The following is a 21,977-nucleotide window of genomic DNA, read 5'->3' on the forward strand; positions in this document are numbered from 1 at the left end:
AATTCGTTCTCTGTATTTAACCCATCCGAAGTGAACACACACACACACTGTGAACACACACACAGCAGTGAACACACACACACTGTGAACACACACCCGGAGCAGTGGGCAGCCATTTATGCTGCGGCGCCCGGGGAGCAGTTGCGGGGGTTCGGTGCCTTGCTCAAGGGCACCTCAGTCGTGGCCGGCCCGAGACTCGAACCCAAAACCTTAGGGTTAGGAGTCAAACCCTCTAACCATTAGGCCACGACTTCCCATATGGTAGAAGTATCGTAATTCTTGTTATAGTAATATTAGTTATAGTAATAGTAGCTTTTATAATGGTGGGGGGTGTGGTAGTAATAGTAGTAACAGTAATAGTAGGGTTAGGGTTAGGTTTAGTAGTAAAACTTGTAATATTATTGTTAGTAACAATGTAAAAGTTAAAGTAGTGGTAGTATTAGTAATAGTAGTTATAGTAATAGTAGTGGTAGTGCTGGTGGCAGTAATAGTAGTAGTCGTTCTAATAGTGGTAGTTATAGTAATGATGGTTATAGTAATATTAGTGTGCTTGTGGTAGAATTATGGTAATAATAGTTATACTAATATTAGGTATAGTAATATTAGTTATAGTAATAGTAGTTTTGCTAATGGTGGTGGTTGTGGTAGTAATAGTAGTAACAGTAATAGTAGTTAAATATTGAAATATTGATGCGGTTGTGGTAGTAGTTATAGTAAAACTGGTTATTATTATTGGTAGTAACAATGTAAAAGTAGTTATAGTAGTGGTAGTATTAGTAATAGTAGTTATAGTAATAGTAGTGGTAGTGCTGGTGGTAGTAATAGTAGTAGTCGTTCTAATAGTGGTGGTTATAGTAATGATGGATATAGTAATATTAGTGTGCTTGTGGTAGAATTATAGTAATAGTAGTTATACTAATATTAGTTATAGTAATATTATTTATGGTGGTAGTAGTAATAGTGGTTATAGAAGGTGTAGTAACAGTAATAGTGGTTATAGAAATATTAGTGTAGTGGTGGTAGTAATACTAGTTATACAGTAGTCATAGTAGTGGTGGTGGCAATAGTAATTGTAGTCATAGCAGTGGTAGTGATAGTAGTTATAGTAATAGTAGTGGTAGTGTTAGCTGGTAGTAGTAGAAGTGTATTAATAGTAGTAGTGGTAGTGTGGTCCCCAGAGGACAGAAAGGGTGTCTTACCAGAAAGGGTGAAGCCAGCCGACTGCATCTGCTTAATGACTACAGCATCATCTGAAGCCAGAAGGAAAATGCTATTGACCCTCTTCCACATACACAAGTTTACACATGATTGACTAGTGGCTCTGTGATGTTAATATGGCTACTTCTAAAAGATTCTACAGTTTTTATTCTTGGAGTGTTCATTGAGTTTCCAGAAGATCTCTGTGTGATTTCATCCTGTCTGTGTGTCTCTGTGTGTCAGTTCTATTTGCAGGCTCGGTTCTCATGGCGTGGTGCGAGACTGTTGAGGCCGCTGTTGCAGTTCCTGCTGGTGATGTTAGCCATGTACACCGGGCTCAGCCGGATCAACGACTACCGCCATCATCCCTCTGATGTCCTCACTGGCTTCCTGCAGGGAGGAATCACTGCATACTGGGTGGTACGTGACCCATCACGAGACTGACCTTGGAGAATTTAAAGTTACACCTATGTGTGTGTGTTTGTGTGTGCATGTCTCATCTCTCACATTGTCTTGTTTGCAGGCGTTCCACATCTCCTCCATGTTTAAAACCTGTCCTGCAGACTGCTCGCCTAACTGTCTCCCCCTGGACAGCCCTCTGTCTCTGTCCAGCCGTCAGACAGAGTGCTAGCGACTAGTCGTGGGACACAGAGATACACGGCGCTGCCTTGATGTTTGAACCGAACCGAATGACATCAGTCGATGGACACAAGCTTTGGGGAGGTAAAGGAAGAAAAGGAGGAGGAGGAGAAGAATGTCCAGAGGACAATGTCCGTACTCACATATACATACCGACCCACTGCCTACGAGTCCCGCATAAATAAGATATACAACACAGATATCATTTTTTGTCTTTTATGTGAGCCTTTATGTTTATATTTTACTTTAAAAATCCAGCAAATATATGTAGTCGAAGCTGCTAATAATTGTATTATTCCGTAGTGACACTTATACAGGAGCCTCTGTGGAGTTATGTGGAGACTCCACAGGTCAATCACCTGCAGCTTATTGGAGCAATGCCTCTTTGACGGACAGACGTACTGACCAATCACGAGAGTTCTGTGGTTACAAGCGACACCGGGCTTCATTTATTAAACTTTATACGAATCCGTTTATTTGTAGAACGTTTCACAGGACACGGTTACTTACTACAGAAAAACAAACTTGTATGTGAACCTCGAACGATTGTCTTCCATTCCTGTAATTATCCATGATCGAGTTACTGCGAGTTTCATTTGCATATTTATTTCAGTTACACACTCAGTTACATGTTATATAAATTAAGACAAAATAGACTAGCCGATTAATTAGGACAAAAGTATTGGCGCCCTGTAAAAGGATGAAGAGTTTGTGTGTGTGTGTGTGTGTGTGTGTGTGTGTGTGTGGTTAGCACCTGATGCTCTGCAATAACTGATTTTCTATTAATCAGTATTAATAATTTTCTATTTCTTTAAATTTTTTCTTTTTATATATACACATATATTTTTAATTCTTTTTATTTCTTTTCTTTTTCTTTTTGTTTTATTTTTACCTCTTAACACTTCAAATTTTCTTAAGTTTTTCTGTACATATTTTTTCTTTATTTATTTTCATTTTTTCTTTTTTTAATTTCTTTCCCTTTCCTTTCTTTTTCTGTTTTCTTTTGCACTTTTCATTATTGATGATCCAGCAAGTTCAATTTTGAGACAAGAGATTCTTTCTTTCTTTCTTTCTTTCTTTCTTTCTTTCTTTCTTTCTTTCTTTCTTTCTTTTTTTATTTCTTTCTTTGCTAGGCAGCAGTGTGACTGAAATGAGACAGGGCCGGTCTCTCTCTCTCTCTCTCTCTCTCTCTCTCTCTCTCTCCCTCCCTCTCTCTCTCTCCCTCCCTCTGTCTCTCTCTCTCTCTCTCTCCCTCCCTCCCCCCCTCTCTCTTGCTCTCTCTCTCTCTTTTTCTCTCTCTTTTTCTTTCTCCCTCTCTCTCTCTTGCTCTCTCTCTTTTTCTCTCTCTTTGTCTCTCTCTCTCTCTCTCTCTCTCTCTCTCTCTCTCTCTCTCTCTCTCTCTCCCCTCTCTCTCTCTCTCACACCCCCTCCCTCCCTCTCTCTCTCTCTCTCTCTCTCTCTCTCTCTCTCTCTCTCTCTCCCTCTCTCTCTCCCTCCCCTCTCTCTCTCTCCCTCTCTCTCCCCCCCTCTCTCTCTCTGTGGTGTTGAGCAGGCAGACCACTGAACACTAGCGACCTGCTCGAACCTTTGGCACTTCAGCTGCAGGACTGAACTCTGAAACATTAGCACGTGGTATTTCAGTGGAATCATTTCAACAGTGTTTATTTTTCTCTTACTGTGGTCAACCATTCACCTTCTCCCAGTTTCACAAGGTGGTGATTATTCAGAATAAAACTGTATATACATCATTTTATATAAAGAAATCTATCCAGAGTTTGTAGACGTATTAGCACCATGGTGTTATGTGTATGTCAGATGCTTGTTGTATAAATAGTGACTGAGCCAGAGATATTGTATTGTCAGAAAGCTATATTTTATGTTTATAGTTTTATAAACGTTTTTGTTTGTTTTGTCTGTGAAAGCCACTGAGGCTAAAATAACCACTGTATTAATAAAACCAAACCAATAAAACGAATGTGCAACTATTAGCTCCGGCTGTGAGGCTTTCTCTGGGTTCTACACACACACACACACACAAACACACAGACATTACACACAAATACACACAGACACACAGTACACACACACAGACATTACAAATTACACAAACGCACACACACAAACACACAGACATTACACACAAATACACACAGACACATACACACAGACATTACACACACACAGACATTACACATACACACACACAGACATTACACATTATACATACACAAACGCACACACACACACACACAGACATTACACACAAACACACACACACAGACATTACACATACACACACAGACATTACACATACACAAACGCACACACAAACACACACAAACACAGACATTACACACACACAGACATTACACATACACACACAAAGACATTACACATTATACATACACAAACGCACACACAGACACAGACATTACACACACACAAACACACACACAGACATTACACATACACACACAGACATTACACATTATACATACACAAACGCACACACACAAACACACAGACACAAACATTACACACAAATACACACACACACACACACACACACACACACACACCTCTTACACTGTAGCAAATACTGGTCCAACTGTATGCAGTGAACTCTGTAGAATTCTGTAGAAATTAAAGTAATAACATTATTATGAACAAGTTAGAAGTAATGTAAGGTTAGAAAACACTAAAATGAGAGAATCAGAAAAAATGCAGTAAAGCTAGAAAATTAAATACGTATTATATATTTTTATATATTTTAATATGTATTTTTATATATATTATATATATATATATATTTATAAAATTAAGAATTAAATGCAAAATCATATGCTATATTTTTCTAATTTCTATGTGTTGTTATTTTTCCTTGTAAAGCTATTTCTATTTCATTTCTATTTTATTTTATTCTAATTTCAGATTCCGTCTTTGAACATTTTTGACTGAGGGTATGACTGTGCATGTGGGAAATAAATGTTTTATCTGATTTGAATTTGATTTCAAATTCATTACATGCTGTAAGATGAGACAATAGATTGGAAAAAAAAAATGTAATAAATGCAGTAGACTTTTTGAAACACTTCCAGCGCAATATAATTTTTTGAAACCTTAAAAATTCATTTCTTTTTATTTTGTTCTTCACGATCAGTACACAATCGTGATCATAAACAAAGATTTTTTTTTTTTTAAATAAGATTGATGCACATGACCAACATTGGTTCTGATGGACTTACAGTTTCTCCCTGAATTCTCACTGGGATGCGGTTCAGCAGATCGGCTTCTAGACCTCATTCTTTTGCTGAAATGTCCGTCTTCTTTCCAGGTTTACTTTCTTGGCTCATGAGATTAAATTCTCCTCCCATATCTGCCAGTGCATCTGTTCATGTTTCCTTCGGTAATTAAAAGCTGCACCATAGCGTGATGCTCCCGCCACCATGCTTCACTGTCGGTATCGTGCTCTTGAGCTTGTATGCACAACCCTTCCGTCTCCAAACATGACGAGATTATTATAAATGATTACCGAAGAGAGGATTATTTTTCTTTTGTTTCACCTGGGTCTGTGATCTAAAAGAGTTGTGAACAGATCAGAGTTTTGTGTAAGGTTTACAAACATAGATGAATGCGCTTCAGGTCGCTGATGATTGTTCTCCGTGTCTCTGATGTTCCTGTTGCTTTCAGGTCGCCCTGAATTTCTCCACCTGCATGTAATCAAGCCAATTTTCCTCTGTAGTTTTTTTTTCCATACAAGTGACATTACAAATGTTGTCATTGTAAAGTCCAATGTGAGAGCTGGCAGTTAACACACAGACCTTAACACACACACACACACACACACACACTGTTTACCAAAGCAGATGTGTCCCAATACACATTATATAAGTGACATTACAAATGTTGTTCCTGAGTACTTTAATTCTCCAAGATGTTTACTAGATGTTGTTTACTTACTAACCAACAGCAACAAGCTTTAAACTCACGCCAGTTGTTTACCAAAGCAGATGTGTCCCAATACACATTATATAAGTGACATTACAAATGTTGTTCCTGAGTACTTTAATTCTCTTCAAGATGTTTACTAGATGTTGTTTACTTCCTAACCAACAGCAACAAGCTTTAAACTCACGCCAGTTACATGCAGTTTGCATGCAGTTTGCATGTAAACTTTTTCTATCCAGAGCTCGATTCGTTCGTTCAACTTTTACATGTTTATAGACTCAACCCTTTCTACCAGGATACTGCTGTTGAAATCGATCTTTTCATTCATTTCATTTCATGTTGTTGTTCTTTCAGTGTGTTTTAGACGTGTGTTTGTCCCTCTGTTGATGATCTTACACTGAATTTTAGTGTTGAAGAGAAATCTGAGCTGCTTTTTAGATGAACAAACACTCGGAGCATCTCAGAGAGCAGAAATGGGTTTGATATCAACATTTACTCTGAACATACAAACATCTGTGTGGAGAAAAAATGAACCTTATTATGTTGCTTTGTAGAAGCCAACATTCTGATTTCCTATTTAAGCTTAGACAAAAATGTATCAAGAGTAACTCCTCCTAGGGCTTTCGAGCCACATGCACCAAATTCAGATATGTTGTAGATCCTGGTCTGAAGTTTGTTGCTGTTACTTTTCTAAGCGATCCGAGTACCGGTACTTCCGGTACCGGGTCTCAAAGTGGCCTTTTTTCACATAGACTCCCATTATAAACTTTGGAGGTTTATAACTCGGCACGCTTTCGAACTATCTACACCAAACTCGGCCAGCTCCTTTAGGGTGATACTCTGAACAACCTTTTAAATTGGTGTACCGACTGGCCTTTCAGTTGTGCCACAGCCCCGCCCCCAAAATATGCAAAATCTTTTTACAACATGGACATGTGTCATATCAAAACACTCAGAACAATGAGGAGAACTTCCTCACGGGTATTCTGATGAAGTCACATGCTCCTCTCCTCTTGCATCCAAATGTTTTTGCATGCTAGTGCTCCACTAGATTTCACAAGTTTTATGTCCACTTGCATCCAAAAGTAACACTAACCCTTATGTCCACTCGCCTGCAAAAAGCACCGGCCTCTGCGAATACTTGCCTCGTCAAAGCCAACATCAAAGTTTGTCGCGACGAACTTTACAAATCTATTTTATTTTGTTCTACTTTCTTATGAATATATCACCTCTAGTGTTGTAGAGAAAAACAGAAATCCTGATAAAACTCTAGAAATTCTTAAAATCCTGAGTGTCTATTTTCATCTGAGCTTTATATAAACACCACTGTGGAGTGAGACACGAACGGGTGTGCAAATCATCACAAACAAGTTTAAAGTCACTTTATTGGAAGTTAATATTAAAATTTTTAAAAGTTAAAATTTTTTTTGTCCCAATCAGTTAAATAAATGACATTTTTTTGTCGATGCTGATGTGCACAAAGTAAAGACATGTGTGTAAATATTTATCACTCATTGTAGAGTCCAATGTGAGAGCTGGCAGTTAACACACAGACCTTAACACACACACACGCAAACACACACACACACTGTTTACCAAAGCAGATGTGTCCCAATACACATTATATTTAGGTGAAAGTGCTTGGGATGTGTGTGTGTGTGTGTGTGTGTGTGTGTGTGTGTGTGTGTGTGTGTGAGATGACATACTATGTTCCAGCTTTGCTTCTTGGCTGTACCTTTCCCTGCTGAGTGTATTCAGACGTATCCAAAACCCAGCAAACGTATTAATAACACTTTCTTTTTCTTTCCTTCTTTTCTTTTTCCTTTCACTTTTTTTTCCAGAGAGAAAGACAGAGTCAAGTTGCAACAGAAGAAGAAAAAATGAGGTTCCTGGAAAAGCAGGAGAAAAGGAGGGGAACATGCTGCATGCAGAGGGGAATTCGGGTGCGAGGGGGTGAAGGGGGCGGCGGCCGTACAGAGAGGAATGCAACAGCGGTTTTCAGCCTGCTCTGGAGAACATTTTTCCCTACTGACACGCAGCACATGGCCGTGTCTGTACATGTGCGTGACACACTTGTTCGAGCAGCACCACAGCTATTGACTGTTACAGAACCATGTTTATTATCACGGCATGCTATCCACACGCATCTGCTGGGAAGAAACACGGACGGAGACTTTATATCATTCTTTCTAATGTGTAAGGAATAAAACACTATATTTTCCATGACAGTAACTCCACAGGAATGACGTCCTGTACACAGTATATAAGCACTTTTTTTTGTCTTTACGGTTACAATCTAGTTTACAGTAACAAAACACTGTATACTTTGAAATGTGGAAGCTAAACATGCTCGGAGGAGATCACTAACGTCTCGATTCTCTCAGAGATCCAGGATATATCTTAGTGTTATCCAGAACGATTTACAAAAGTTACATTAACATTAACATTGGTATAAAACATTAACACTGGTTGACTAGGTTACTACGGTGGCCGGGAAGTGCAAAACAAATTAACAAATCCGAAAACACATTAACAAATCCCAAAACACATTTTGTTAATGTGTTTTGGGATTTGTTAATTTGTTTTGGGATTTGTTAATGTGTTTTGGGATTTGTTAATTTGTTTTGGGATTTGTTAATTTATTTTGGGATTTGTTAATGTGTTTTGGGATTTGTTAATGTGTTTTTGGATTTGTTAATTTGTTTTGGGATTTGTTAATTTGTTTTGGGATTTGTTAATGTGTTTTGGGATTTGTTCATTTGTTTTGGGATTTGTTAATGTGTTTTGGGATTTGTTAATTTGTTTTGGGATTTGTTAATGTGTTTTCGGATTTGTTCATTTGTTTTGGGATTTGTTAATTTGTTTTGGGATTTGTTCATTTGTTTTGGGATTTGTCAATGTGTTTTGGGATTTGTTAATGTGTTTTCGGATTTGTTAATTTGTTTTGGTATTTGTTAATGTGATTTGGGATTTGTTAATTTGTTTTGGGATTTGTTAATGTGTTTTGGGATTTGTTAATTTGTTTTGGGATTTGTTAATGTGTTTTGGGATTTGTTAATGTGTTTTGGGATTTGTTAATTTGTTTTGGGATTTGTTAATTTGTTTTGGGATTTGTCAATTTGTTTTGGGATTTGTTAATGTGTTTTAGGATTTGTTCATTTGTTTTGGGATTTGTTCATTTGTTTTGGGATTTGTTAATGTGTTTTCAGATTTGTTCATTTGTTTTGGGATTTGTTCATTTGTTTTGGAATTTGTTCATTTGTTTTCGGATTTGTTCATTTGTTTTCGGATTTGTTAATGTGTTTTTCACTTCTCGACCACCGTAGGTTACAGACTTAGGATACCATCAACTTAAAACTCTGTTCTGTTTTTATTTTACACTTAGAACAAACAGGGAAAAGTGCTAGATGAAGAAAGATGGAGGTCTTCACCCATCATTTGAAGACATCAGTGACTCAGCTGTTTGAACATCTAGGGGAAGTTTATTCCACACCTCGGTGCTGAACAGAGAAGAGTCTTGAGTACAGTATATACTGTACCTCCATCTTACCCTCTGACCCCGAGAGATGGTGGGACCAGTAAAGCAGTGCTGGTAGATCAGAAGGAGCAAGGTTTAGACAGATAAGGACAGTTAAGTTACCATACAGTAACATGTAAAGGTGTGTAGTACTTTTTCCACACACATCATGGTTGATTCCTGCCTCCACCCTGTGTGTGTTTCCCCCAGGTTCTCCAGTTTTCCTCCCCCTGTCCAGATACATGTGTTATGGTGTGATTGATATCTCTAAATTGTGTGTAGTGTTTTGAATGTGTGTGAGTGTGTGAGTGTGTGATCTTTGCCCTGTGGTGGTTGGTGGCACAAACAATTAAGGCTCTGGGTTGTTGATCAGAGGATCAGGGTTCAAGCCCAAGCTCCGCCAAGGCCCTTAATGATCTCTCCTCCAGTGGTTCTGTATCATGTCTGACCCTGTGATTAGACCCCAACCTCTAAAGCTTTTTTACCCAATACAGGTCAAACTAACTCACCGACAACAGTTTCTCTAGAGAAGAGCAAACATAATTTTGAGAGAATTAAGTCATTTCGACCCCAGATTAACAACATGACATCAACGGGTTATAAACGATCGGTGTATGTAAATGAATAAAGGCAATAAAATGTCATTCATCGGTGTTAGTCGTCTCCACTGCATAAATCATCCATCACAGGAAAGGAAAGGGTTTTTCAGCACTAAAGCTTAGTGGTATTTTCATCACTCTAGGTTTCAGTGTTAGCTTTAGCGTCTCGGGGGTTATTGCTTTTTTAAAAGTTTCAGGATATGAAGTGTTTCGATTTGTGGATATTTTCAAGTTTTCCTGGTTCAAGGTCTTTGTGGTTTGGAGTTAGATGTTTGTTTGAGTGTGTGTGAGACTCTAGATGTAGTGTTTCTTTAAAATTTTGGAGATCAGTGGCAGAAAACCTAACACCATACAACAGTCTCAGTGTACAGCAATGTTCCTTTATCATTTACAGGGAATTGACTACGGTGGATCCTATTCAGGTGTGTGTGTGTGTGTGTCAAATAGTTCAGTAACGACTGTTTAAATCTGTATTTTTCTCTTTTCAAGCAGCTTCAGTTGTAGTCCCAATAGTTTTGGTCTAAAGGTCTAAAGGTCTAAGGGCCAGTTAATTCAGATGACTGAAATTCAATTGAAACGCTGTGAAATACCTTATATGCGAATAAACCTATTTTTGGCCCCGACATGCAGGACAGATTCAGGTAATTTACTCCTTAAGGAATTCATGATAAGGCGAGTGGCTAAAAATAGAAGGCCCTGTTGGTGGAACTGTGGGCAGTGCAGAGGAGATGGGGATCGCTGAGCATGACGCAGGAGATCAGGACTGTGTGTGTACTGTACTGTATGTGTGTGTTTCCCCAGACACGTACCGTACCGCTCCTGCATACCTAGCAGGTCGAGGCTACACCCACACCTGGACATCAACTCTCTGTTAGCCCACAATCCTCCACTTCCACAGGCTAGCTCGTAAATCTTCAGGTCGCAAGAGTTAGCTGTTAGAAAGACAAATCATTTTCCTTTCGCCGTCCTTAATGCAGGGCTTGTTAGAGGGCCTAATCTGTTCAGGGAACGGATAAATCTCAGAGTTTCAGACTCGCACTTTATCACTTTTACACTCCCACACACCACACACACAATTCCTGCTAGAATTAGCTGGGATTAATTGGCTCTTCTGCCTCTTCAGTTCTGCTCATTTCTCGCTCTCATAAAGGTGTGTGCCATTTATAACCATAATGAAACTACAGACAGATATTTTTTAGAGTTTTATTTATTTATTTATTTATTTATTTATTTATTTATTTATTTATTTTTAAAAGCAGTGTGTCCTGTGAACACATTAGCATTTGTCTTTTCACTTTACAGAAAACAAATAAAAACTAAATGGAGCCATAAATTACTCAACCATCTTCAGAAAGCACCAAAAAAAAACAACTACAATGAGCAGGAGGATATCCCTGAGGGTGAAAACGGTGAACTGATAGATGAGATGAGATGCAGACGTCCTGTGGAATGCGAGTGTGTGTTCCTCAGGACACGTAGCTCACCTGTGTACCTATCTTATCGGCATCTTTGCTGCACGCCAAATCAATCTGCAGTTATTGTTTTTCCATTTTGGACACCTATGTGCATAAAAGAAGGACTGTGAAGTAGGAAGTGTGATTAGGACAAAGATCTGAGTCAGATCATTCAATTCATTTGACTTGTGAATGATTCATCAAAGCCAAATGATTCATTGATTCATAGTCAAATGATTAATTTCTGTTTGTTTTATATCCAAATAATTCATAGCAAAATGATTCATTCGCATTTGATTCATATCAAAATGATTCATTGTCATTTGAATCACGGCCAAACGATTCATTCGCATTTGATTCATTGATGTATACTTTACTATCTGCTATAAACAGATCTTTTGTACACTATGGTCTAATGTGGTCCGTATCATATATATATATATATATATATATATATATATATATATATATATATATATATATATATATATATATATATTAGCACTAAGATACATATTATTAGGATACATAATACATATATAATAAGTGCGGTCCAAAAGTCTGACCATGGTGAAGAATAGTGAATAAAATAAATAAAATAGTCTCTATAGACTAATCTGGTTTACAGTACCAACTCTAAAATTGTGTGGAACACCAATATTTATAGTGAGGTGCAAAAGTTTGCACACCCTTTGGACAAATATTCTTACTTAAAGCTATCGAGTAAAAACAAGCCCTTGCTCTAAACCCTATTCCTCTTTAAATGTCATTTTCGCCTTGCTAGTGATTTTAACTGTAATAAAAGAAGAACCTCCAGGTGTTCCAGCTTTTCAGTTGTGTCACATACCCACTGCATGTTAGATCAAGATTTATTATCGCGTCTGCATCTACAACACTTATCGCCATGAAAGGAGGATAGAGGAGAAGAAAAGGCTTGCTGTGTAAAATGTAAGAGTGTTCTGATGAGATTCATCATTTCAGGCGGCAACACATTTAAAAATGTATAAAGATTACATGTGACTGAGGAGTGAACACATCTCAATGGGGATTTCCTTTTAGGTCATTTAAGCAAAAAAATAAATAAAATAAATAAAATGCAAAAATGCTTCATTATTGGCAGAAAAATGTTGATCTAAGGTTGGAAAAAAGTTGGAAAAGTTCAGAGAAAGATTTCTCTAAAAATGGCCATAAAGACACTCAGGGTCTCAAACTCAGAGTTTGAACAAAGTTAAAAAAAAATGTAATATTTAACTAATGAAAGCAAATGTCATCGTAACCTTGATCAGGGCTAGAACACTTTGTCTCTTTTCTTTCTTTACACAGTGTACAAGGCTTCGGGTAGCGTCGTCTTTATAATCACTCTTACAACATCTTCAGGCTTTTCACGTGATCGTTGCACGCGAATGCAAACCGAAATACGTATTAGCATCGGCGGATGTTCACGTACATGTTGTGTCGAAATGTCACGAAAATGTTTAAATTCATGCATTCATTCATTCATTCATCTTCTACCGCTTATCCGAACTACCTCGGGTCACGGGGAGCCTGTGCCTATCTCAGGCGTCATCGGGCATCAAGGCAGGATACACCCTGGACGGAGTGCCAACCCATCACAGGGCACATACACACACACTCTCATTCACTCACACAATCACACACTACGGACAATTTTCCAGAGATGCCAATCAACCTACCATGCATGTCTTTGGGGAGGAAACATGCAAACTCCACACACAGAACATAGATACAGAACATGCAAACTCCACACACACAAGGTGGAGGCGGGAATCGAACCCCCACCCTGGAGGTGTGAGGCGAACGTGCTAACCACTAACCACCGTGCCCCCAATGTTTAAATTATTTCACTGTAATTTAAAAACTTTCTCAGACACCTGATCAGACTGGTCTAAGATACAGTCGCTTTAATTGTTGTCATGGTAACATCATCATCATCATCATCAGGTTCATGGGAAATTCAAGGTGTTCATACGCTGTTCAAGGTGAGCTGAGATAATGAGCGTCCTAACCTTCACACTAACACACACTCAGACATACATGCACAAAGTCACACATACACACGTGTCATCCAGACAGTAAGGGATGTTGGGGAACAGATCCTTTGCTTTTCTGTTTATTTATCCATTTATATTTTTTTATTGCATGCAGATGTTCAACACAGCTTATCAGTCAGAATTTCACAAGAGCTGATTAGGTGCTGATAAGACACGTGTGTATGTGTGTGAGAGGGTCAAGGGGTGTAAGTGTATATGAGTAGCAAATCTCAGCCAAGGTGAGCTAAAAAATTAGTCAGGGTCAGAAAACACTGTTTTATTTTCAGTCACTTACTGTAATTAATATGCAGTGAACAATAATGATGAGAAAATATATCAAGTCAAATAGATTAATTCCATTTTAGTCAAATATTTCTATTGAAGATATATATGTGTGTGTGTAAGTGTGTGTGTGTGTGTGTCTGTATGTGTATGTATGTATGTGTGTGTGTGTGTGTCTGTGTGTTTGTGTATACTGTATGTATGTGTGTATGTATGTCTGTGTGTGTGTGTATGTATGTGTTTGTGTGCCTGTGTGTGTGTATGTATGTGTGTGTGTGTCTGTGTGTGTGTATGTATGTGTGTGTGTGTATGTATGTATGTATGTGTGTGTGTGTGTGTCTGTGTGTGTGTGTATGTATGTGTGTGTATGTCTGTGTGTGTGTGTATGTATGTGTTTGTGTGTCTGTGTGTGTGTATGTATGTGTGTGTGTGTCTGTCTGTGTGTGTATGTATGTGTGTATGTGTGTGTGTGTGTGTGTGTGTGTGTGTGTGTTTTGACTTTACAAAAAAAACCTGGTTCCTGCTCAGAGCTTGTGGTCTTGAACACTAAATACACCAAAATGGGGCATCTTTCTTTTATAATAGGGCATCTGTATAACCAGTAGCTCCAGGATTTCACAGAAATCAACGCAAAATCTAACAGACTGAAATATTCTGAGGAACGAACTTGCGATTTTTCAAAATGACGTAGAATTAACTCGGATTCAATCGGAGATACGTGTCCTGTGAGGTGACGTCATCACACCTCGCATTCATCCGAATCCCTCCCTCGTCTGTTCATGTGTGTGGGACATGAGCCCGACTCTTGTAGAAAGTCATTACATACAGCATGTATCTTCACTGCAAGAAGAAACTTGTGCTTATGTTTTTTCCAATTCAAATAGTTTTCTGTAAAAAAAAAAATTATAATAAAAAAGCTCAAAAAATCTGAATCACAAATCATCACGAACAAAAAAACAAAACAAAAAGACACAGCAGATTAAGCACTTTTTGAAAAAAAAAAAACAACTCTTGGACGGTATTTAAATCAGAGCGAGTGTTATTTTATAATGTTTCTCTGGATCGACAATACAGCGAGAGCAGCCTTTCTGAGGTGTTTACGCTTCACGCAGGTTGCTTATCCGACTCCTACGTGTACTGAACCAGCTCCGTATGGCGTCTGTCTGTCCCTTCGGGCTAGACGGCATCTGTGTGGCTACAGATCCCATAAGAGCTCTTGTTCTGAAAACAGGTGTGCTGCAGGGCCGCAGTCTAAACCCACTAAACAGAGACGAAAATATTGTAGTTCTGTGTGTTTTCACAGATGTTCTCCTCATTCTCACAAGCGTTCTCATTAAAATGGTCAAGTTTTGCATGTCAATATGCTGTATGAAGTTCACGAGTTCACAAGTTCCTCTCCCTCGTGAGATAACAATTCTCTGATAACTTCGGTACGCCCACGCTTGAACCTTTATAACCGCGTCCTCCTACTCTGCACATTCTTTCTGACACATCTGACAAAACTTTGACTTTTTGGGTTTGTATTTGTGTTGAAAGGGAAAGCTCTTGTCTCTGCTCCAACAGATATTCATCGCTTTTCAGGCTAATACATCACGTTTATTATCTCGCAGATTGCACAGAACATCAAGCCTTTTCTAGAACTCGGCATGACGTACATTTACGAGATTTGGCAGACGCTCTTATCCAGAGCGACTTACATTTTATCTCATTTTAAGCAACTGAGCGATTGAGGGTTGAGGGCCTCGCTCGGGGGCCCGGCGGAGGCAGCCTGGTGGAACCTCCTGCAAAGCTGGTAGCTTTTTCGTATAGCAGGATTGCAATCTGGAACACTGAGTCCAGCGACTCCACTGGTCCTACATCAGATTTAACATTAATCTGATGTTGAATTTTACTGCAAAACAGTTGGACTTAGTCCTATGTTCCAGGCTCCTTCGTTCCCCAGTTCAATATGCTGTTAACACACATTACACCAACTTTTCAACAGGTTTTATGTAGCCAGGATTCATTTTCCTATTTCCACGGGTGTTAACTTAACTGTTTTAACACTTTTAAGACCCATTTAACCCTTGTATGTTGTTCGGGTCTGTGGGACCCATATTCATAAACATCAATACTGTAAATTTGTTGATTTTTTTCCCACTCATAACTTGATTAAATTTGATTTTCTTTTTTTATTACATTTTATTAAAAAACAACAAAAATCGAGTAGCACATTAATTAAAAAATGTGATGTACTAAAGGTAAATTGAAAATATTAACCATATATGCTGTTTATAATGATTGTAATTGGGATGAAGTAAACATCTGTAGAGTATTTTAACATCAAATTTTTGATTGCGTTGAATTAAAAACCCAAAAAATGCAGCAGGTCCAGCAGACCCACGAACACTGGCTGAGTAACAAACATACGAACAACATACAAGGGTTAAGTGAATAACAGCATACAATCGTTTAATATTCATCCTTTATCTACACTTGAAATGTATACGCTGTATAGGAATTTGGATAATGAACTAAGTTGCAACCTTGTTTGTGAAAGTAGACATTATATTTTTGAACAGTAGTGAAATGATACACAAAACAGAATAAATGTCATACTGTACGTTACAGTAAACAGTCATAAAAGTAATTATGTGCCTTATAAATCCGGGGAACGTAGGACCCTGGGGACATAGACGTGCTCCCTTTTGGAATTATCCCTTATATTTTACATAATCTATTTTTTTCTCCTATAAAACATCACTGTAACTGTGTAAAGTTATACAATTGCTAACTTTTCAAGGGAATAAAGGTAACGTGGCACCAACTGACAAACTAGCACCGGTATTGCCAGTGCCGATCCTGACCTCCCTGGGGCCCTAAGCAAAATTCTGCTAAGGGGCCCTCCTACCTGACCCATGAGCCATGTAAACCACACTTCACACTTATCACCCCACTGCTCCCACTACAAACCTCCCTCCTTTTAAAAAAAGTTTGCTCCATCTCTCGGTCAAAGAGTAAAACAATACAGAATTAAATGACGTATAAACAAATCTTTATTGAATGGAATATTTTAAATAGAATTTTGAGTTGAATATTAGCAATTGAATTTAAAGTGAATATTAACATTATCTTAAATAAGCAGAAAATAATAAAATGTAACAATTTTAATAACAATTTATTTTCTGCTTAGTTAAGATAATCATGTTAAGATAATGTTATGTGCTAATGTTCCATTTTATGTATTCAATATTCAATACATATATACATATTCAATATATATATAAATAAAAAGAAATAGAACACAGCTTTGGATTTGGGGATTTTGAGCGCGTGTCATTTCGTGCACGATTGCACGCGAATATGAACGCATGTTCACGCGCGGCGCGGTTATCGAGCTGCCGTTTAGAAACACCGCTGGCCTTGGGCATTTATTTACGCGAATGGCCAAGACAGGCCAAGAGATGCACTGGACAATAATTTAGCTAGTCAGATAGAGACTAGAGACAGAATCAACTTAACTTTACTGTTATTTGCTCTTGCTGACATCAACCTTGAAGAGAACACAAGTTTACCTGATTGCTGTTCTCGCATTTCACTCTCATTTTGTTTCTTTTTTCTCTTTTCATGGCCAGATGGATAGCTCCGCTTCATATTGTCATCTACACAGTAAACATTAACACGCGCTGTAAAATGAGGCAGGGGGAGGCGGGGCCTTGCGTAATTTGTGGGGCCCTACGCAACTTGCGTAGTGAGCGTATAGGGCCAATCGGCTCTGGGTATTGCTAAACGTTGCGAATATACCAATATTTCAGTAGGTTTACTTTCTTGCTGCTCATTTAGCATTTTGTTCAGGAGCATAAGCTCGATGTAAGATACACCTACACATTTTAAACCCGTTAGAAATCTACTTTTCTTTCAAAAACAATTAAGTTATTAACTACTGCATTCACACAACAGTACACAGATTCTGTGTCCTTGTACGCACCCTGTACGACCCCTTTGCCTTTCCACGTTGCTTATATAATCGGGCACTATTTACTTACATTCACTATTTACTTACACTATTTACTTAGCACTATTTACTTACATTCTATTTAATTAGTTTCACCTGTTCCATGCTTCCTCTGTCCTTAAGCACCTAAAGCATTACATGTCCTTCTGCCATGGTCTGTTTTGACCTGTAGCTTTGCTCTTGTGGATAACCCCATCTGACCTTGGTTTGACCTCCAGCAGGGTTCTTCTGGTGAAGAAACCCTGAGTAAAGACTATCGCTAAAGTTCTGCCTCTTCCCAGCTCTTAATCTGTCAGTCCTGCACATGTTTGCCTATTTAAAAATGTACAATAAATACATAAATAAAGCCCAGAAATATTCCCACTGATATGAAGTGTTGAGGGTGCACGGTGGCTTAGTGGTTAGCACGTTCGCCTCACACCTCCAGGGTTGGAGGTTCGATTCCCGCCTCCGCCTTGTGTGTGTGGAGTTTGCATGTTCTCCCCGTGCCTCGGGGGTTTCCTCCGGGTACTCTGGTTTCCTCCCCCGGTCCAAAGACATGCATGGTAGGTTGATTGGCATCTCTGGAAAATTGTCCGTAGTGTGTGATTGTGTGAGTGAATGAGAGTGTGTGTACCCTGTGATGGGTTGGCACTCCGTCCAGGGTGTATCCTGCCTTGATGCCCGATGATGCCTGAGATAGGCACAGGCTCCCCGTGACCCGAGGTAGTTCGGATAAGCAGTGGAAAGTGAGTGAGTGAATGTTTTAGCCCTCTTTTACCCCAGCAAGTTACCGAAATTTTATTCATTCTGATTCACAGAATAAAGGTCATACATTGAATGGTCATACTTTTTATCCAATTATTATTGCGGTTAGTTTTGGTGCTGGAACCAAACCGATTGTGAAAACTAACTTTTTTGGTGGAAAAGTGTAATAGTGTGTGGCGGTTGGCAGAAAAGCTGAGAGAAAGAGACAACTGTCTCTTCTGTGTGTGTGTGTGTGTGTGTGTGTGTGTGTGCATGTGTGCGTGTGTGCGTGCGTGCGTGCGTGTGTGTGAGTTATTTAGCATGACCTAATGCCTGTCCCATCTCACTCTGCTTCCTGGAACTCAATCTCTCTCTCTCTCTCTCTCTCTCTCTCTCTCTCTCTCTCTCTCTCTCTCTCGCTATCTCTCTCTGGAGACACACACTCTGTCATGCTGCTGCGTCACTCTGTTTTCATACCAAGAACCATGTTTGAACTGGCAACATGAACTTGAAAATGGTTGGGAATCCATCCATCAGTTGTGTGTGTGTGTGTGTGTGTGTGACATTGAACTGAGTAATTACAACCTCTATGTGAGCAGATGGGATGACTTTCATGGGCTGAACAACGTCTACAGGGCAGCAGACACTCTCATTATGTCTGTTATCACCACACAGAAGTGTGTGTGTGTGTGTGTGTGTGTACAATCTGGACGTGTCAGGCTCTGTAGACCTTTGCGCCATCATTGAGCACTATTTCAGTATATACCGTAAAGTGAATAGATGCATTTAAGTACATCAGAGATCCATTACTGAAGCTCAAAACACACACACTTGGAGCTGTTTTGCTAGCTGATCTGATTACATTTACTCTACAAAGACATGAACTGAAGTGGTTTATTCAGGGTGTGCAGGAAACGAGCAGGTTGTAGGTTACAGTAATCCAAGTATACACCAGGGTTGACTCGGTGGTCACATGACCAAACGTCATCCAACAGGATGAAAGGGGTCACGCTAGAGGTCTGTTGGATGTTGCATGGCCAGGAGATCAGATATAATGCTAATAGGTTGCAGAGCAGAGCTGTGCTACAGTGCAGTGATGGGAATCGCTTATTAGTGAATCATATCAATTGACTCTTTCGGCTCCAAAAAGACTCCTGGATTATTATTATTTTTAACCAGTGATGGTTAGCCAAAATATATGTGTAGGGGCATGTGGTATCCTAGCGGTTAAGGTGCTGGGCTACCAATTGGAAGGTTGTGAGTTCAATCCCAGGTCCACCAAGCTGCCACTGTTGGGCCCCTGAGCAAGGCCCTTAAAGCCACGCCCTCTTTTAAGCTCTCTCTCTCTCTCTCTCTCCCTCCCTCTCTTTCCCTCTCTTTCTCTTTCTCCCTCCCTCTCTCCCTCCCTCTCTCTCTCCCTCTCTCTTTCTCTCTCTCTCTCTCTCTCTCTCTCTCTCTCGCTCTTTCTCCTACAGTTTTCTCCTTAAGTTCTGGATAAATCCGCACTCGCACGAGTGAGTTCCTGCAAAGCGTTTGATTTTGATTCACGCTATTCAAAAGGAATGGTTAGGGACTGTTAGAAAATTTCCGTAACTCCTGTGTTTCAGTTGTTAAAAGCTGGAGAATCAGACTGACATGAAAGCAGCAGCAGCAGCAGCAGCAGCAGAAGAAGAAGAAGAAGAAGAAGAAGAAGAAGAAGAAGAAGAAGCTGATGGTCTGTAGAATATCTGTGTAAGGAATGTAGCCTGAGGCAAAGCAGAGTAACACTTACCACCTGAAAGGGGGCATTTCCCAATAACTTCACATCCTCTGTTGTCTTTTATTCTTCAGCAGTTTTCCAACTCTTATTTATATTCTAATAAGTCTGAATGATATGTTAAAGAATCTCCGCTTCACAGACAATTTCTTTTTCTACATTGTCTTGAAGTAAAAAAAAAAACAGAACTAATCAACACCTTCTAACCAATCACAAGCCAGAATATAATACTGCTGTAATTTAATAAACAACCATGAACTCCAGCCAATTAAAATAACCAGGGACCAATCAGTAGTCCAGTGTGTGTCTGTGTCTGTGTGTGTGTGTGTAGACATGTCTATAGTGTGTGCGTGAGTGTGTAGACAAATCTATAGTGTGTGTGTGTGTGTGTGTGTATGTGTGTAGACAGTCTTTAGTGTGTATGTGTGTGCAGACATGTCTATAGTGTGTGTGTGTGTGTGTGTGTGTGTGGACAAGTCAATAGTGTGTGTAGACAAGTCTATAGTGAGTGTGTGTTTGTGTGTGTGCGTTGACAAGTCTTTAGTGTATATGTGTGTGCAGACATGTCTATTGTGTGTGTGCGTGTGTGTGCTTGTGTGTGTAGACAGGTCTATATTGTGTGTGTGTGTGGACAAGTCAGTAATGTGTGTGTGTGTGTGTGTGTGTGTGTGTGTGTGTGTGTGTGTGTGTGTGTGGACAAGTCAATAGTGTGTGTAGACAAGTCTATAGTGAGTGTATGTTTGTGTGTGTAGACAGGTCTATATTGTGTGTGTGTGTGTGTGTGTGTGGACAAGTCAATAGTGTGTGTAGACAAGTCTATAGTGAGTGTGTGTTTGTGTGTGGTGTGTGTTGACAAGTCTTTAGTGTGTATGTGTGTGCAGACATGTCTATTGTGTGTGTGTGTGTGTGCTTGTGTGTGTAGAGAAGTCTACAGTGTGTATGTAACCCTCTTACTAGTTATGTTTCTTTTACTAAAAATATGCTCCAGTCATAGTTATTTAAAAGCTATTTTTAATATCTATTCAGATATTTGTGGCTGAAAAGGTTTGTTTTGTAATAAGGTTTAAGTACACTATTCATTAAACTGTGTTGTGTTTAAAGAGATTAACATTTTTTATGTGATCTGAAAATGTGTGTATCCCTTTAATTTGTAAATGGCGGCGAAAGAGTTGAGAAAAAACCCTGTGTATACACTAAAGTTTGGTGTAAATGCACTTGGAAGACATGTTCTGGTTACTATCTAGTTTTTATCTTTTCTGTGATTGGATGTTTATTATTTTATACCCACCCATGCATATGAGAGTGTAATGTGATTGGTGGTTAATGAGTCAATCAAAGGAGAGCGAGATTGAGACGGGTCGCGTTCGAGAGAGTTCGGAAGCAGAAACGCTTGTGCTAGAAAAAACAAAGACAAAATTTAAAATAACCCTTAAACGCCTGTTATATGGATTTGTTTCTTTGTAAAAGTGTTTTGTTTGTTTATGCAGTAATGCTAACCCAGGATATGTGTTAATGGACTGTGATTTCGTCTTATCAACTGTTGGTGAGACCCCTTTTTTTTCCTTGGAGAAGAAACTGCCCGTTTGTGTTGATCCGGAGTGCCTCTACGTAACGTTACGGGACGGATATACTACATTCGGCGTATTACCGTGGTGTTGTGTTATTTAATACTTTGAGTTTGACACTTAGAGAGATCAGTTTGAGTTCAAGTTGTGATCGGGCGAGTGAAAAGCACTCGGTGGCGAAAACTTGCATTCATCAAGACTGTTCGGTTTGCCTTGGGTCATGAGAAACGTACCACTATTCGCAGAGGA

At 39.1% G+C, this 21,977-nt stretch overlaps 1 protein-coding gene across 1 annotated transcript; it reads left to right on the forward strand.

The window, feature by feature from the left end:
* The first annotated feature begins 269 nt into the window (after nucleotides 1-269).
* Nucleotides 270-2,602, forward strand: LOC132864143 (phospholipid phosphatase 3-like). The gene is made up of 2 exons (XM_060897407.1): nucleotides 270-1,617; nucleotides 1,721-2,602. Exons 1-2 carry the CDS (start codon nucleotides 1,327-1,329, stop codon nucleotides 1,826-1,828), a joined length of 399 nt encoding a protein of 132 aa, XP_060753390.1. The 5' UTR covers nucleotides 270-1,326; the 3' UTR covers nucleotides 1,829-2,602.
* The last annotated feature ends 19,375 nt before the right edge of the window (nucleotides 2,603-21,977 follow it).

The sequence above is a fragment of the Tachysurus vachellii genome, chromosome 21 (assembly GCF_030014155.1).
Source record: "Tachysurus vachellii isolate PV-2020 chromosome 21, HZAU_Pvac_v1, whole genome shotgun sequence".
Classification (NCBI taxonomy): Eukaryota; Metazoa; Chordata; class Actinopteri; order Siluriformes; family Bagridae; genus Tachysurus; species Tachysurus vachellii.

Bases quoted from the DNA above. Each gene is read 5' to 3' on its own strand.
- LOC132864143 (XM_060897407.1), top strand. From the start codon at position 1,327: ATGTTAATATGGCTACTTCTAAAAGATTCTACAGTTTTTATTCTTGGA. The intron at 1,618-1,720 runs GTACGTGACCCA...TCTTGTTTGCAG, and splicing joins GAATCACTGCATACTGGGTG to GCGTTCCACATCTCCTCCAT.